The sequence below is a fragment of the Salvelinus namaycush genome, chromosome 34 (assembly GCF_016432855.1).
Source record: "Salvelinus namaycush isolate Seneca chromosome 34, SaNama_1.0, whole genome shotgun sequence".
NCBI lineage: Eukaryota > Metazoa > Chordata > Actinopteri > Salmoniformes > Salmonidae > Salvelinus > Salvelinus namaycush.
Window position 1 is genome coordinate 39,975,881 of NC_052340.1, and position 15,694 is coordinate 39,991,574.

General features: G+C 45.1%; 1 protein-coding gene across 1 annotated transcript in view; it reads right to left on the reverse strand.

Moving 5' to 3' along the window:
* Positions 1-5,452: 5,452 nt before the first annotated feature.
* Positions 5,453-15,694, reverse strand: part of LOC120028346 (protein-tyrosine sulfotransferase 1-like) — a 36,550-nt gene continuing 26,308 nt past the window's right edge. The window contains exon 2 of the mRNA XM_038973563.1: positions 5,453-6,577. Within this exon, the coding sequence (XP_038829491.1) occupies positions 5,476-6,387 (912 nt within the window). The 5' untranslated portion in view covers positions 6,388-6,577 and the 3' untranslated portion in view covers positions 5,453-5,475. The remainder of the gene's footprint in view (positions 6,578-15,694) is intronic.

Sequence of the window (15,694 nt, forward strand, 5' to 3'; positions counted from 1 at the left end):
GTGTAGAGTGGTGGAGGGTTACCCGTCTAGTGTAGAGTGGTGGTGGAGGGTTACCCGTCTAGTGTAGAGCGGTGGTGGAGGGTTACCCGTCTAGTGTAGAGCGGTGGTGGAGGGTTACCCGTCTAGTGTAGAGTGGTGGTGGAGGGTTACCCGTCTAGTGTAGAGCGGTGGTGGAGGGTTACCCGTCTAGTGTAGAGCGGTGGTGGAGGGTTACCCGTCTAGTGTAGAGTGGTGGTGGGTTACCCGTCTAGTGTAGAGTGGTGGTGGTGGAGGGTTACCCGTCTAGTGTAGAGTGGTGGTCCCGTGTGGCTCAGTTGGTAGAGCATGGCGCTTGCAACGCCAGGGTTGTGGGTTCATTCCCCACGGGGGGACCAGGATGAATATGTATGAACTTTCCAATTTGTAAGTCGCTCTGGATAAGAGCGTCTGCTAAATGACTTAAATGTAAATGTAATGGTGGAGGGTTACCAGTCTAGTGTAGAGTGGTGGTGGAGGGTTACCCGTCTAGTGTAGAGTGGTGGTGGATGGTTACCCGTCTAGTGTAGAGTGGTGGTGGAGGGTTACCCGTCTAGTGTAGAGTGGTGGTGGAGGGTTACCCGTCTAGTGTAGAGTGGTGGTGGAGGGTTACCCGTCTAGTGTAGAGTGGTGGTGGTGGAGGGTTACCCGTCTAGTGTAGAGTGGTGGTGGTGGAGGGTTACCCGTGTAGTGTAGAGTGGTGGTGGTGGAGGGTTACCCGTGTAGTGTAGAGTGGTGGTGGTGGAGGGTTACCCGTCTAGTGTAGAGTGGTGGTGGTGGAGGGTTACCCGTCTAGTGTAGAGTGGTGGAGGGTTACCCGTCTAGTGTAGAGTGGTGGTGGAGGGTTACCCGTCTAGTGTAGAGTGGTTGTGGAGGGTTACCCGTCTAGTGTAGAGTGGTGGTGGTGGAGGGTTAGCCGTCTAGTGTAGAGTGGTGGTGGTGTGGGTTACCTGCCCTGCTAGAGCTGCCCCGGTCAACTGTATGTGCTGTTATTGTGAAGTGGAAATGTCTAGGATCAACAACGGCTCACCCGCGAAGTGGTAGGCCACACAAGCTCACAGAACGGGACCGCCGAGTGCTAAAGCGCATAGCGTGTAGAAATCGTCTGTCCTCAGACGAAGCAACGTCAGCACAAGAACTCTTTGTCGGGAGCTTCATGAAATGGATTTCCATGGCCGAGCAGCCGCACACAAGCCTAAGATCACCATGTGTAATGCCAAGGGTCGGCTGGAGTGGTGTAAAACTCGCAGCCATTGGACACTGGAAACGTGTTCTCTGGAGTGATGAATCACACTTCACCATCTGGCAGTCCGGCGGACGGATCTGGGTTTGGCGGATGCCAGGAGAACGCTACCTGCCCCAATGCATAATGCCAACTTTTGGTGGAGGAGGAATAATGGTCTGGGGCTGTTTTTCATGGTTCAGGCCCCTTAATTCCAGTGAAGGGAAATCTTAATGCTACAGCATACAATGACATTCTAGACGATTCTGTGCTTCCAACTTTGTGGCAACAGTTTGGTTTGTGGAAGGCCCTTTCTTGTTTCAGCATGACAATGCCCCCGTGCACAAAGCGAGGTCCATACAAAAACACCTTTGGGATGAATTGGAACAGCGAGAGAGAGACGTGAACCAGTCCTAACTTGTCTCACTGCACCAGGAAGGGAATGTGTTAACCAGAGCCTGATCAGTTCACCACTTAGACCTCGTCAGTCTGGTGATGAATGGTGCTTGCTCACCATAACACTGTGCTATGGGTGCGTGCTTGCTCACCATAACACTGTGCTATGGGTGCGTGCTTGCTCACCATAACACTGTGCTATGGGTGCGTGCTTGCTCACCATAACCCTGTGCTATGGGTGTGTGCTTGCTCACCATAACGCTGTGCTATGGGTGTGTGCTTGCTCACCATAACACTGTGCTATGGGTGTGTGCTTGCTCACCATAACGCTGTGCTATGGGTGTGTGCTTGCTCACCATAACACTGTGCTATGGGTGTGTGCTTGCTCACCATAACACTGTGCTATGGGTGTGTGCTTGCTCACCATAACACTGTGCTATGGGTGTGTGCTTGCTCACCATAACACTGTGCTATGGGTGTGTGCTTGCTCACCATAACACTGTGCTATGGGTGCGTGCTTGCTCACCATAACCCTGTGCTATGGGTGTGTGCTTGCTCACCATAACGCTGTGCTATGGGTGTGTGCTTGCTCACCATAACACTGTGCTATGGGTGTGTGCTTGCTCACCATAACGCTGTGCTATGGGTGTGTGCTTGCTCACCATAACGCTGTGCTATGGGTGCGTGTCAAATGGCTCCCTGTCATATGGGATGCAGCCTATGATTCAACCACGGCATTGAGCCATTTGCCTACATAAGCAACACAGTGAATGAGGAGACAGTGTCTTGTAGACAGGAAACATCCCCAGGGATAACTGCTTGTTATTTGGCCCCATAAGAGTCAACAGGAATGTATTAGTTATCAGCAGCTTGTTGTGAAAGCAGAACAGAACAGAGCAGACAGCTTTCAGAACCAGAAGCTAACAACAGAGGCCTGTGTTCTAGAACCAGAAGCTAACAACAGAGGCCTGTGTTCTAGAACCAGAAGCTAACAACAGAGGCCTGTGTTCTAGAACCAGAAGCTAACAACAGAGGCCTGTGTTCTAGAACCAGAAGCTAACAACAGGGGCCTTTGTTCTAGAACCAGAAGCTAACAACAGAGGCCTTTGTTCTAGAACCAGAAGCTAACAACAGAGGCCTGTGTTCTAGAACCAGAAGCTAACAACAGAGGCCTGTGTTCTAGAACCAGAAGCTAACAACAGAGGCCTGTGTTCTAGAACCAGAAGCTAACAACAGGGGCCTTTGTTCTAGAACCAGAAGCTAACAACAGAGGCCTTTGTTCTAGAACCAGAAGCTAACAACAGAGGCCTGTGTTCTAGAACCAGAAGCTAACAACAGAGGCCTGTGTTCTAGAACCAGAAGCTAACAACAGAGGCCTGTGTTCTAGAACCAGAAGCTAACAACAGAGGCCTGTGTTCTAGAACCAAAAGCTAACAGAGGCCTGTGTTCTAGAACCAAAAGCTAACAACAGAGGCCTGTGTTCTAGAACCAAAAGCTAACAACAGAGGCCTGTGTTCTAGAACCAAAAGCTAACAACAGAGGCCTGTGTTCTAGAACCAAAAGCTAACAACAGAGGCCTGTGTTCTAGAACCAAAAGCTAACAGAGGCCTGTGTTCTAGAACCAGAAGCTAACAACAGAGGCCTGTGTTCTAGAACCAAAAGCTAACAACAGAGGCCTGTGTTCTAGAACCAAAAGCTAACAACAGAGGCCTGTGTTCTAGAACCAGAAGCTAACAACAGAGGCCTGTGTTCTAGAACCAAAAGCTAACAACAGAGGCCTGTGTTCTAGAACCAGAAGCTAACAAATGAGGCCTGTGTTCTAGAACCAGAAGCTAACAGAGGCCTGTGTTCTAGAACCAGAAGCTAACAACAGAGGCCTGTGTTCTAGAACCAAAAGCTAACAACAGAGGCCTGTGTTCTAGAACCAAAAGCTAACAACAGAGGCCTGTGTTCTAGAACCAGAAGCTAACAACAGAGGCCTGTGTTCTAGAACCAGAAGCTAACAACAGAGGCCTGTGTTCTAGAACCAGAAGCTAACAACAGAGGCCTGTGTTCTAGAACCAGAAGCTAACAACAGAGGCTTGTGTTCTAGAACCAGAAGCTAACAACAGGGGCCTTTGTTCTAGAACCAGAAGCTAACAACAGAGGCCTGTGTTCTAGAACCAGAAGCTAACAACAGAGGCCTGTGTTCTAGAACCAGAAGCTAACAACAGAGGCCTGTGTTCTAGAACCAGAAGCTAACAACAGAGGCCTGTGTTCTAGAACCAAAAGCTAACAACAGAGGCCTGTGTTCTAGAACCAGAAGCTAACAACAGAGGCCTGTGTTCTAGAACCAGAAGCTAACAACAGAGGCCTGTGTTCTAGAACCAAAAGCTAACAGAGGCCTGTGTTCTAGAACCAAAAGCTAACAACAGAGGCCTGTGTTCTAGAACCAAAAGCTAACAACAGAGGCCTGTGTTCTAGAACCAAAAGCTAACAACAGAGGCCTGTGTTCTAGAACCAAAAGCTAACAACAGAGGCCTGTGTTCTAGAACCAAAAGCTAACAGAGGCCTGTGTTCTAGAACCAGAAGCTAACAACAGAGGCCTGTGTTCTAGAACCAAAAGCTAACAACAGAGGCCTGTGTTCTAGAACCAAAAGCTAACAACAGAGGCCTGTGTTCTAGAACCAGAAGCTAACAACAGAGGCCTGTGTTCTAGAACCAAAAGCTAACAACAGAGGCCTGTGTTCTAGAACCAGAAGCTAACAAATGAGGCCTGTGTTCTAGAACCAGAAGCTAACAGAGGCCTGTGTTCTAGAACCAGAAGCTAACAACAGAGGCCTGTGTTCTAGAACCAAAAGCTAACAACAGAGGCCTGTGTTCTAGAACCAAAAGCTAACAACAGAGGCCTGTGTTCTAGAACCAGAAGCTAACAACAGAGGCCTGTGTTCTAGAATCAGAAGCTAACAACAGAGGCCTGTGTTCTAGAAGCAGAAGCTAACAACAGAGGCCTGTGTTCTAGAACCAGAAGCTAACAACAGAGGCCTGTGTTCTAGAACCAGAAGCTAACAACAGAGGCCTGTGTTCTAGAACCAAAAGCTAACAACAGAGGCCTGTGTTCTAGAATCAGAAGCTAACAACAGAGGCCTGTGTTCTAGAAGCAGAAGCTAACAACAGAGGCCTGTGTTCTAGAACCAGAAGCTAACAACAGAGGCCTGTGTTCTAGAACCAGAAGCTAACAACAGAGGCCTGTGTTCTAGAACCAAAAGCTAACAACAGAGGCCTGTGTTCTAGAACCAGAACCTAAATGGCTTGCTGAGCTTCACTGAGAATGAGGAGTGGGAGAGCCACTGTGACCCAGATAGCTCAGTGAGTTGATGCATGGAGGTTCTGCCTGGCTGCGTCCTCATTTTCAGCCCCTTGTCCTAGTTTTGTAAAAAAAACAACTTGAAGACTCTGGCTGCCCAAACTTAATCTCTCCACTAAATCACGGGAAGTATTACAGAGTGTGTGTGGCTTTTCGTTACTTCAAGTTGTCTGGTTTCGTTATCTAACGTCACAAAGCCTTGTTTCACCCTTAATAGACTACAAGGTCACTGACCCCTGATTTACAAGCTAATTGAGTTTCAAGTTTACTCACTTTAGACACGGACAGAAATGAATAGGGAGGGAGACAGGCATGCCTGAAGTTCAGTAACAGGCTCATGGTACATAAAACACACACACACACACACACACACACACACACACACACACACACACACACACACACACACACACACACACACACACACACACACACACACACACACACACACACACACACACACACACACACACACACACACTCCCAACACCACTACTTACTTGGAGAGGGAGACACCTCCTGCTTTCCCTATGAGTTCCTCATGGTGAAGTACCGCCTCGTTCCAGGGAATGTCCAGGAATTTGAGCAGCGTCCTCATCCACTTCTCTGGATGGAGCACCAGCTGTTCGTAATGCATCGGCAGGCACTTGTCTGAGGCCTCCAGGCACTGAGTGTACATGGTCTCTATGGCCCTGTTCCACTTGGTCAGGCAGTCTCTGTAGCTTCCCAGGTCAAAGCCAGCGATCGTCACCTTACGCGAGATCATCGAATGGACAGAGGCACGTCCGTCCCGGATCATGAGCACGAACTTGGCGTGCGGGAAGATCTTAGCCAGGTAGGAGAGGGACTTCAGAGCGAAGGGGTCCTTGTTACAGAGGAAGTTGGCGGGCTCGCCGTGCTTCACGATGATCTCTAGGAGGAAGGCCTGCATGGCAGCGTCCAGGACCTCGTCCGTCACCCCGGCCTCGTCCAGACGCATCTTCTCCCTCCCCGACCGCGACCACATCTGTTTCATGGCCAGGATACGTGGAATAACCCTGGTCTCCTCTCCACACCGAACCTCAGGGTGAGCATCAAGCATGGCTCTCATCAACGTTGTCCCACTCCTGGGAACCCCTCCGATGAACACTAGGGGCATGTCCTTGTTGTAGACAAATGGAACGGAGAGGTTACGACCCCCGGGACCGGAGCCCCGCAGGATGGCGGAGGAGCCCAACGAGCCGCCCAGGAGGACCCCTCCCGGCCCCTGAAGGCCCCCCAGAAGCCCTTGGTCCCCAGGCTGGCTGCTGCGCTCCTCGATGCGGTGGTGACACTCCATGGCGTGACGACCCAAGTAGAAGACTGTGACTGAGCTGATGACCAGACAGGCCACCAGCAGGTTCTGCTTCAGCTTCCCCATCATCACCATCTCAGGACCACGGAGGGGCGAGGATGGAGGCGTACCAGAGGAGGTAGTGTTGGAGTGGAGGAGGAGGGGAGAAGGGGAAAGGGGGGGGAGAAGCAGAGGGGTCCCTCCCTTCAAGGTTGGCAGTGGGGGGCAGAGTGTGGTGGGTGTTCCTCAGTGGTCAGCGCTCGTCGAGTGCCCAGCTCCATCAGGCCTGGGGAAGGACAGAACAGAACAAAAATGTATTATTATAGAATATAATCCAGTGAGTGAATAGAGTTAGCCCTCGGAACAGTAGAACACCTTAATAAAACAGATCATGGAATCCTAAATAATTTGTACACTGCTGGAAGAAATGATGCTATTCAGGCTAGAACCAAAAAGGGTTCAATGGATCACTTCATATATGGTCCAAAAAAATAAAATAAAAAATAAAGTATGTTTAGAACTGAAAAACACCCGTACTGTCAGCATTATACTGTACTGACCCATCTCCACAGAGCACAGTCAAAACTATGAACCGAGCTGTACACCTTATTTTGTATCATCATATTAGATAAATACATAAAAAGTTTGAAAAAAAAGACCAAGAAATGTATTATATCCAATGTAGGAATTACCCTCAACATAAATGATAAATCCCTTCAGAGGCTACAGAAGAGATTCTCGACTTTTGACCTCGAAAAAACAATTTCCTTTGTCTAACAAGGATATGCATCTCCTGCCAAAACCACTATTCTGTAATAAAACAAAGTTCACTTTACAACTACGGTGTAAAAAACAAGGCTAAGGCCGACACCATGAAATTGTAAATAAACTTTCAGACACAATCAAGGCCCTCAGTTGACAAGCTTAGAGGAATGTATTTATTTAACTAGGCAAGTCAGTTAAGGACAAGTTCTTATTTACAATGACGGCCCTACTCCAGGTCAAACCCTCCCCTAACCCAGGCAACACTGGGCCAATTGTGATGGTGAGTCCCTATGTACTCACGATCACGGCTGGTTGTGATCCAGCCCGGGATCGAACCAGGGTCTGTAGTGACACAATTTTTTAAATATTTACCCATATTTTACCAGGTAAGTTAACTGAGAACACATTCTTATTTACAGCAACGACCTGGGGAAAAGCACTGAGATGCAGTGCTTTAGACCACAGCGCCACTCTGGATCTCAGGAATGAGGAATGCCACATCAAGTGAAAACAAAAGAGAGAGAGACAAGAGACAGACAGAAGGTAATAGCTCCAGTATTCAGCCCTCGGTTTAAGGCATAAGCATATAGGACTTCCCCGGTGACACATTTAGCAAAACAAAAAAATCTTTATTATATTTAGCCCTCAGAGGGAAAACTATTTTTTCCCCCCCATCCACTATTTTGTTCTATTTTTCAATTATTGTCTTCTTTTTTTTACTCGTTTCCCAGTCTTCAGTTTGTTTCTTGGGCTGAGAGAGACGTTCCAGTCCAGAAACAAGACATCTAACCTTCTGGTCTCTAATTTGACCCGTTACACTCTGTTTTACAGAGTGGGCGTTGTGACACACCACGGGATGCAGAGCTTCTACCACATCACACTGGGTAATTGCCATGAAAAAACGAACCATGAGCACCAGCATGTGAAGTTTATAGGAGCACATAAAATTTGGTGTCAAATGAAAGCTAAGAGAAAAAAAGATATCTAATTGTAGACCTCCACAAGTCTGGTTCATCCTTGGGAGCAATTTCCAAATGCATGAAGGTACCACGTTCATCTGTACAAACAATAGTACGCAAGTATAAACACCATGGGACCACGCAGCCGTCATAACGCTCAGGAAGGAGACGCATTCTGTCTCCTAGAGATGAACATACTTTGGTGCGAAAAGTGCAAATCAATCCCAGAACAACAGCAAAGGACCTTGTGAAGATGCAGGAAGGAAACAGGTACGAAATTATTTATATCCACAGTAAAACAAGTCCTATATTGGCATAACCTGAAAGGCCGCTCAGCAAGGAAGAAGCCACTGCTCCAAAACCCCCATAAAAAAGCCAGACTACGGTTTGCAACTGCACATTGGGGACAAAGATTGTACATTTTGGAGAAATGTCCTCTGGTCTGATGAAACAAAAATAGAACTGTTTGGCCATAATGACCATCATTATGTTTGGAGGAAAAAGGGGGAGGCTTGCAAGCCGAAGATCACCATCCCAACCGTGAAGCACGGGGGTGGCAGCATCATGTTATGGGGGTGCTTTGCTGCAGGAGGGACTGGTGCACTTCACAAAATAGATGGCATCGTGAAGCAGGAAAATTATGTGGATATATTGAAGCAACATCTCAAGACATCAGTCAAGAAGTTAAAGCTTGGTCGCAAATGGGTCTTCAAAATGGACAATGACTACAAGCATACTTCCAAAGTCGTGGCAAAATGGCTTAAGGACAACAAAGTCAAGGTATTGGAGTGGCCATCACAAAGCCCTGACCTCAATCATATAGAACATTTGTGGGCAGAACTGTGAAAGCGTGTGCGAGCAAGGAGGCCTACAAACCTGACTCAGTTACACCAGCTCTGTCAGGAGGAATGGGCCAAAATTCACCCAACTTATTGTGGAAGGCTACCTGAAACGTTTGACCCAAGTTAAGCAATTTAAAAAGGCAATGCTACCAAATACTAATTGAGTGTATGTAAACTCCTGACCCACTGGGAATGTGATGAAAGAAATAAATGCTGAAATAAATAATTCTCTCTATTATTATTCTGACATTTCACATTCTTAAAATAAAGTGGTGATCCTAACTGACCTAAGACGAGGAATTTTTACTAGGATTAAATGTCAGGATTTGTGGAAAAACTGAGTTTAAATGTATTTGGCTAAGGTGTATGTAAACTTCCGACTTCAACTGTACATCCTTACTAGTCTCCAGTGGCTCCCAATAATAACCTGCACTCTTACTTCCAAAATGAATTATTGTTCAATTTAATTTCACATATTTAATTGTTTCGTATTTCATTTCATATAATCTTTTGGTTCAACCTTAATGTCTAATGAGCATCATCAACAGGGGGAACATATTAGGTTTACACTAATAAGCTGTAGCAAGAATATATCAATTTAAGACTTGTTCATAAAAGATAGATTTGTTCATAAGAAGTGCCTGAGATCAAAGTCAATATTCAGACCACTAGGGGTCAATGTTTTTAGACAGGATATCCTGTCTCCCTTTGTAGTAGTAGGATCTCCATGTTACCTCCTCTCCTTGGTGGAGCAATATGCTCAATGCCTGTGTATTTGAGGGAGGAGATGGTTAGCTTCAACAAAGTGAGCTGCTATTGGATAGTCAATGTTCTTACACCTGATTGAGCTGCTATTGGATAGTCAATGTTCTGTCACCTGATTGAGCTGCGGTGTTCAGCTATGTGTTGTTTTAACTGTCTTTCCGTTTGTCCTACGTAGGCTTTCCCACACGAACAGGTGATGAGACAGATTACTCCCTTGGTCTTGCATGAGATGATACCCCTAACAGGGATTTTTCGACGTGTATGTGGGTGTCTGAAGAAAGACGTTTTTAATTGTGCTATTTGCACTGTGCGCATGAACCACATTTTGTAGTTTCCATTTGGAATAGGTGTCAAGAGTGTCTGATTGGCTCAGGGGGAAGGTCAGATCTCACCAAGCTATCTCCAATATTGCGACCACGCTTGTAGACCACCAGTGGAGGTTCCTTGAAAAGGTGTGCAATTTGTTTTGGTCTGATTGCAGAATATGCCAGTGCTTTTTCAGGATTGCTTTCATTTTCTCTGAACACTTGGGTGTACTTAGTGCAAAAATACTGTTGCATTGTTTTTCTTCTTTGGTTGAGCTTTTAGTAATTCCTCTCCTGGTTTTTTGAGATATTTTCATCATTGCAGCATCAAGAGTTTTGTCCTTGTAGCCTCTCATTTTCAATTTATCTGTCATTTTTTTTAGCATTGCTGTCAAAATCTTTCTGGTGGCCACAGATTCTTTTAACCCTGCATAACTGGCTATATGGCAGATCATTCCTGAGGGGAAGGGGATGCATACTATCCTCCCGTAAAGGTATTGCGGTCTGTGGGCCTTGTGTATAAGTCTGTGTGTAATACATCATTCTCTTTGATGATCCATCAGTCCAGGTAGTTTATTTTTCTCTCATCAGTCTGCATGGTGAATTTGAGGTATTGAGAGCTCTCGTTTAGTAGAGTTTGGAATTAATTTAGTTCCTGCTGACTTCCTTCCCAGAGCACAAAGACATCATCTATGTATCTCTTCCATACGAGGATTTTAGAAAGTAAGGGGTGTCTCTGTTTTGTAAAGGAGTGCTGTTTCAAATTGTCCCACATACAGGTTTGCATTGTTGGGGGGAAAAGGGGAGCCATGGCGACACCCCGAAGGAAAAAGTCTGACTCAAAGACAAAGTAGTTAATGGATGCTACCAGTTCAGTAAGTTGTAAGATGCGATCATTGGATGGAGCAACGGTAGAGTCTCTCTGCTGAAGGACGTGTTGCAGCACCTGCAAGCCTCCAGTGTGTGGGATGTTAGTGTACAAGCTCTCCACATCAAAAGTGGCCAGCAGGGAGCCCTCTGGCATCCTTCCTAAGCCCTCTATCAATGAGATCATGTGACTAGTGTCTTTGACATAAGATGGGAGATACTCAACCAGCCGTTTAATGTGGTAATCCACAAATGTAGAAATATTGGATGTCACAGAGTCGATTGTTGCTACCATGGGTCTACCTGGAGGAGGAGACACTTGTTTGTGTACTTTAGCGACTGTATAGAAAGTTGGTATCTTAGGAAATTTCACACATAGAAATTCAACTTTTCCAAACAGCTTTCCACTGTGGATGAGATATTATGCTGGAATTGTAGGGTAGGGTCATAATTCAGTTTGTGATAGAAGTCACCTTTTAGATAGTTGTCGGCGACATTCATTCACATAGTCACAGTTGTTTTGTAAACAAATCCTTCCTCCTTTGTCACATTTTTTTATGATAATGGTAGGATCTGACTAAGTCCTTAAGAGCCATTCTCTCGTCTCTACTCAGGTTGTCTTTCAGTAGGTCACCTATATCATTTTCAACAATTCTACAGAAAGCTTCTATGGACGCGTTGCGTTTGGGAGGAAGTACAAATGAAGTTTTTGCTCTAAAAATGTGGTTCTCTCAAGAGTTCTCAGGTTCCTCCGCTGGGTTAGTGGCTCCATCTCCTCCTTGACTCACAGTAGGACAGGTAAGTCTATTGATTAGCGTGGTAGACCTATGTATACATCTCACCGAGGATGACATTTCAAGTGGAGTCATGTAAATTTCACTCTTATCAAATAACTCACGCAACCTCAGATTACAGAAAAAAACTTGAATAGATCTATCTGGATAATTGGGAACACTGAGGTGAGCTGATGAAAAAAACGCCAGAGTTAGCGCTGTCTGTGGATAGTTGGTCTGACAGAGGAACTCTGCGTCTCTTTCGGTTTGTCTCTTCCGGGTTTTGTGGATTCTTGTGCTCAGAACCTCGCCAGACAAGAAGGGTAACCTATAAATATATTTGGATACTGGGGCAGTACCGTAGGTGGCTAGCTAACGTTTGCAAGCTAGCCACTAGTTAGCTAACACTGAAAGTTGTAGATAGAAACTGCAGTACGAAAAACTGATAATCATATCAAACAGCTAGAAATTAATTCGTACAAGTGTTGCAGAAAACGTACCTGATGTTTTCAAAGATTGATCATCCGACTCGGAAAATACCAACAACTTTCAAATATCACCGTTATTAATCCGTTGTTCTTCTCTTCCAAATCGCGTTTATACTTCTTGATTTTCCTCTCCAGGTCGGTCGTAATCTTAGTCTGAAGTTCAGTGTTACTCTTAATGAGATCCTCCAGTTTGATAGGGTCATTAAGCTCGTCTTGTAAGGCTTGCTGTGAATTTCAACTGAGGTTGCGATCTCTGTAAAATCCTTTTTAAAGTTGTTCAATGATCAGAGTCATCAGGGCCAATGAACATTTATTAACTTTTTAGGGATAGGGGGCAGCATTTTCACTTTGGAGGAATAGCATGCCCAAATTGAACTGCCTCCTACTCTGTCCCAGATGCTAATATATGCATATTACTATTGGATAAAAAACACTCTGAAGTTTCTAAAACTGTTTGAATTATGTCTGTGAGTATAACAGAACTCATATGGCAGGCAAACTTCCAAACAGGAAGTGGAAATTCTGAGGCTGGTTGTTTTTCAACTCATCGCCAATTCAAATCCCAGGAAGATATGGATTTGTTTGCACTTCCTACGCCTTCCACTAGATGTCAACAGTCGGTAGAACGTTGAATGAAGTTTATACTCTGTTGTGGGGCCGGATGAGAGGGGAATGAGTCAGTGGTCTGGCAGATTGCCAGTTCCTGGTCATGCGCATTCCTCATGATATCGCCTTGCGTTCCATAACTTATACAGACACGCAGGAATGCTCCGGTTGGAACGTTATTGGATATATATGATAACAACATCCTGAAGATTGATTCTCTACTTAGTATGACCAGTTTATTCGACCTGTGATATAACTTTTTTAAGTTTTCGTCCGACGTTATGCGTGACTTGCACGAGCGTTTGGATATGTGTACTAAACGCGCTAGCAAAAGTAGCTACTTGGACATAAATAATTGACATTATCGAACAAAACAACAATTTATTGTCGAACTAGGATTCCTGGGAGTGCATTCTGATGAAGATTATCAAAGGTAAGGGAATATTTATGATGTAATTTCGTATTTCTGTTGACTCCAACATGGCGGAGAAATGTTGTTTTTATCTGAGCGCCGTCTCAGATTATTGCATGGTGTGCTTTTTCCGTACATTTTTATTTTATTTTTTTTATCTGACACAGCGGTTGCATTAAGAACAAGTGTATCTTTAATTCTATGTAAAACATGTATCTTTCATCAAAGTGTATGATGAGTATTTCTGTTATTAGACGTGACTCTCTGGAAGCATTTCTGAACATGGCGCCAATGTAAACTAAGGTTTTTGGATATAAATATGCACATTATCGAACAAAAAATACATGTATTGTGTAACATGATGTCCTATGAGTGTCATCTGATGAAGATCAAAGGTTAGTGATTAATTTTATCTCTATTTCTGTGACTCCTATCTTTGGCCGGGAAAATGGGTGTGTGTTTTTTGAACTTGGTGGTGATCTAACATAATCATATGTTGTGTTTTCGCTGTAAAGCATTTTTTAAAGTCGGACACGATGGGTAGATTAACAAGATGTTTATCTTTCATTTGCTGTATTGGACTTGTTAATGTGTGAAAGCTACATATTTCCAAAAAATATTTTTGAATTTCCCGCGCTGCCTTTTCAGCGGAATGTTGTGGGGGGGGGGGTTCCGCTAGCAGAACGTGTGTCCTAGAAAGGTTATTTGGAGGATGATGGAGGCAACAGGGGAAAGAGCCTCAGATCCACAAAGCCCCTTCCACCAGGTGGCTGATGAGATATGTTGGCACGACTGCCATGTTGCATCTCTATCCCAAAGCCCTTGCTTGGTAGTGTACTTTGCCAGACTGCCAAGAACTTTGCCCTCATCCAGGCCAAGGTGGCGAGACACGGTAGTGATGACACCATAGGCCTTGTTGATCTCTGCACCAGACAGGATGCTCTTGCCAGCATACTTGGGGTCCAACATGTACGCTGCAACGTGTATGGGCTTCAGACAGAAGTCTTCACGCTTTTTGAACTATTTCAGAACTGCAGTTTCCTCTGCTTGGAGCAACAATCAGTGAAGTGGGCAGGGCAGTACGGATTTCTTCTCTTACCTCTGCAAGAGTCTGAACATCAGACAGGATGGCAATTGTCTCCCTAAATCCATGCAATGGCTACTGCTATAGGTTTCAGGAGTTTCAGGCTGCTTAACAGGAGGATCCTATTGATGGGGCTGTCCATATCGGCAGACTGTGATATGTCCATTTCTTGGAGAGACTCCTTCCCCTCCAGGAGACTGTCAAACACCCAACGGGTGTTGCTGGGCAGCTTCAATGTAGTGCTCTTATTCTTCTCACTGACCATGAGCTGTTGCTGTCAATAAGATGTCTGATTCATCATTTTCACCTCGAATAGAAGTCGAGGGACTTTTGTCAGAGGTTGCTGCATCTTTGTTGCATTCTTCACATATGATTTGGCACAGTATTTGCAAATGTACACAGCTTTTCCTTCTACATTAGCTGCAGTGAAATGTCTCCACACATCAGATAGTGCCCGTGGCATTTTCCTGTAAAGATAATATTTTGTTGTAAAAAAACAAATACAATTCCATGTACAGATCAATAGTTAAGCAGTTAGATTAAACAACTCCTTTGTAAGATAAATGTTTTAAAATCAAACATGTATGGAAACAGGTGAATTAACACTCCTCAGTTAGCAGGCTCAAGCAAGCTAAAACCCACATGGTAGCAAAAACTAACTAGCAGAAATTGTTAACAAGTTAGAAATTATTTAAACACACTTTGCTGTAGGCTACTATTTACTAGTTAACAAAAAAAACATGTATGTCATATAAAATATATTCACCCCACCCAGTATTGTAATCAAATCTTAACAGAAAGCATGTAGTCAGTCCTTGGCTCAGACAGTGTAGTAGTGTGGGCTCAATAGCATCTCATTAGTGTGCAAGATCTTGAGAATCAGCTGTACATGTGATGGGAGAATGCACTGTGCATGCAGAGGGTTGCAATTCTATTGAATTGGGGATAGTTTAACCAAAATATGTCACAAGACCAAGAATTGCCTTATGTGTATCCCACAAAAAAAGGTTCACTGTTATAAGCTAACTTTTTTTGATGAATTTAAGCTAAATTCCCAGGCTTAGCTTCCCATGGAATATTTAAGGAAATTTACCGGAAAGTTTCCGTCCCTTTGCAACCCTAGCTCTGACGCTGCTCAACAAGGTATCATTCATCTGCTCTGACGCTGCTCAACAAGGCATCGTTCATCTGCTCCGACGCTGCTCAACAAGGCATCGTTCATCTGCTCCGACGCTGCTCAACAAGGCATCGTTCATCTGCTCCGACGCTGCTCAACAAGGCATCGTTCATCTGCTCCGACGCTGCTCAACAAGGCATCGTTCATCTGCTCCGACGCTGCTCAACAAGGCATCGTTCATCTGCTCCGACGCTGCTCAACAAGGCATCGTTCATCTGCTCCGACGCTGCTCAACAAGGCATCGTTCATCTGCTCCGACGCTGCTCAACAAGGCATCGTTCATCTGCTCTGACGCTGCTCAACAAGGCATCGTTCATCTGCTCTGACGCTGCTCAACAAGGCATCGTTCATCTGCTCTGA